Consider the following 2,202-nt stretch of genomic DNA (forward strand, 5'->3'; position numbering starts at 1 on the left):
CCGGGCCAGACGCCGCGCTCGGCAGCGGACGTGACTGAGTTAAGATGGCCTCGGGGGCCCTCTGGGGGCGGTCAGGGCCGGGCAGCCAGGGCCTCGTCCCTAGAAGCCGCGACGCTGCAGTTAGCCGGCTGCGGAGAGCCGAGGTCCCAGCTGGTGCCTGAGTAGATTCCGTAAACGCTGAAAACAGATCCGACCCTTGGGGAAATAACTCCAGATCGTAAGGGAAGATCGAAAATAGGGAGTGATCTTTGATGCTTCTGTCGGAAAACCTAATTTTGAAACGTATTCGTGAGCGTCACGAAGGATCGAAAGCCCAGGCTCCGGCGCGGCACAGCCCTGCTCTGCGCGGCTCGGGGCCTCCGCCTGGACGCCGCCTGGACCAGGCCACGGCGGGTGGCCACGGCTGGGTGCAGCGCAGCGCGGCTGCCCCACCAGACCGGCGGGCAGGGACGGTGTGCAGGCCGGGGGGCCGCAGGGTCTGCGTGGTAACGCCGAGGGCGACGGAGCTGGACATGCGGCAGCCAGTGAACCCCGGGGCCCAGCCCTCCCACCCCTCGGACAGCCGGGAACCCCAATGCTGGGACCCCGCACGGGGTGCCCAGACATTACCAGGTCTCGCTCTGGGCTGGCTTGGAGCCCCCTCGGAGGCTTCCCCCTCGGCACCCACCGGCGGGCGCACCAGGCACCGGGCACCCTGCTTCCCAGCGCTCTCGGGCCATCACCCCACCACGTGGCCTGAGCAGAGGCAAGGAGGCGCTGGAGGCTGCAGCCCAGGACAGCCGTGGGCAGGAGCATGGCCCGTCGGCGCCTTCCGGGCAGCACCCGTCGGCGCCTTCCGGGCAGCGCACCTGCCTGCATGACGCCGAGGCTCCGCTGCAGAAGCTGGATCTGGAACCTGTGATCGCCAAGGCCGACCATGATCACGTCCTTACACACGGTCAGGTAGGTCTGCAAGAGAGACTTCTGGAGACTGCCACGGGCCGCAGAGGGGGAGGGGAGGGCCACGAGCAGACGCGCTTCCAGGCTCAAAGGGCGGCTGGTGCAGACTTTCTACGGGAATCCCACGAGGGCGCAGCCACGCCCCGTTTCTGTCGGCGCCCGGAAGCGCGCGCCGAGCTGCCTGGCCTACGCGGGCCGACCGACCGCGCTCAGGGTGTCGCTCCCGCGGGGGCCCCCGGTTTCTGCGTTCAGGTAGTTAAACGCGTTTGCAAGGGAAGACTCCGAGGAGGGTCGGCCGGCCGAGGCCGCAACTGCGCGGCCGGCCGGGCGCTGACCTGGATGGTCTGCTGGTAAGCGACCCGGCGCGGCTTCAGGTCCTCCTCGTCCTGGCCCTGGATCAGCGACAAGACTCTGCTCTCCAGCCAGAAGCCGGTGTCTTCCAGGGCGGACAGGGAAACGCTGCCCTCGGAGCAGAGCTGCGGAGGCCGCAGCGGGGTGAGGCTCGGCCCCCGCCGTCCTCTGGCCCCGGAGGACGCCGGCCGCCCGCTCACCCTGTGCTGCAGGTGGACGCTCAGCCGGCAGTGCAGGCTGAAGGCTCGCAGCGCCGCGGCCTCGCTGAAGGCGCGAGGCTTCCCGTCGGGCGGCTGCAGCATGGACTCCAGGTCCGCCTGTGAAGCGCAGGCGCGGAGGTCACCCGCCTGGCCCCGCGGCAGCCCTGCCCGCGGGGTTCAGCCTCTCCTGGCCCCCGCCCCCAAGGGTCAGGGCAGAGACCCGCGACTCCAGGGCAAGGCGAGACCGGCCCAGGTGCAGCGCCAGGGCTGGGCGGGCTCCGCCCACAGCACCAAGCCCCGGCCAGCCCTGGGCAGAGCAGGGCCCCGGGCTCGGGCCTGGACAGTGCTTAGTTGCGGGGAGCGCGCAGCCGGAGAGCCTGAGGGCGGCCCCACCCCAGCTTGCTGGTGGCCGGACCCAGCAGGCCCCGGCGCTGACCTGCTCCCACCCCGGAGGCCCGCAGGGAGAGCGGCCTGCCCGCATGCTGCCCGCCCGCCCACCAGGTCACCTTCGACGTCTCCAGAGCCCTCAGGAGCTGCGTCAGCCTCTTGCGGGGGGCCGAGAGCAGGCTCTCCCGGTTCTTCGGGTGCGTGAGCAGGTACTCCAGGTACACCAGCGCCAGCTCGGGCTTGGCCGGGCCGGCGTCCTGGGCCTTGGCTCTGCGCCTGGATGCGGCGCTGCCCTGCGAGGCCAAGAGTGACCGCGGCTGGCCCC

At 71.1% G+C, this 2,202-nt stretch overlaps 1 protein-coding gene across 1 annotated transcript in view; it reads right to left on the reverse strand.

Moving 5' to 3' along the window:
- NCAPG2 (non-SMC condensin II complex, subunit G2) overlaps positions 1 to 2,202 on the reverse strand; it is a 39,585-nt gene that overhangs the window by 23,702 nt on the left and 13,681 nt on the right. The window contains 4 exon segments of the mRNA XM_004695952.2: positions 728 to 948; positions 1,275 to 1,415; positions 1,491 to 1,607; positions 1,997 to 2,170. Coding sequence (XP_004696009.2) covers positions 728 to 948; positions 1,275 to 1,415; positions 1,491 to 1,607; positions 1,997 to 2,170 — 653 coding nt within the window.

Source organism: Condylura cristata, unplaced genomic scaffold, assembly GCF_000260355.1.
Source record: "Condylura cristata isolate star-nosed mole 26May11 unplaced genomic scaffold, ConCri1.0 scaffold00042, whole genome shotgun sequence".
NCBI classification, from domain to species: Eukaryota; Metazoa; Chordata; class Mammalia; order Eulipotyphla; family Talpidae; genus Condylura; species Condylura cristata.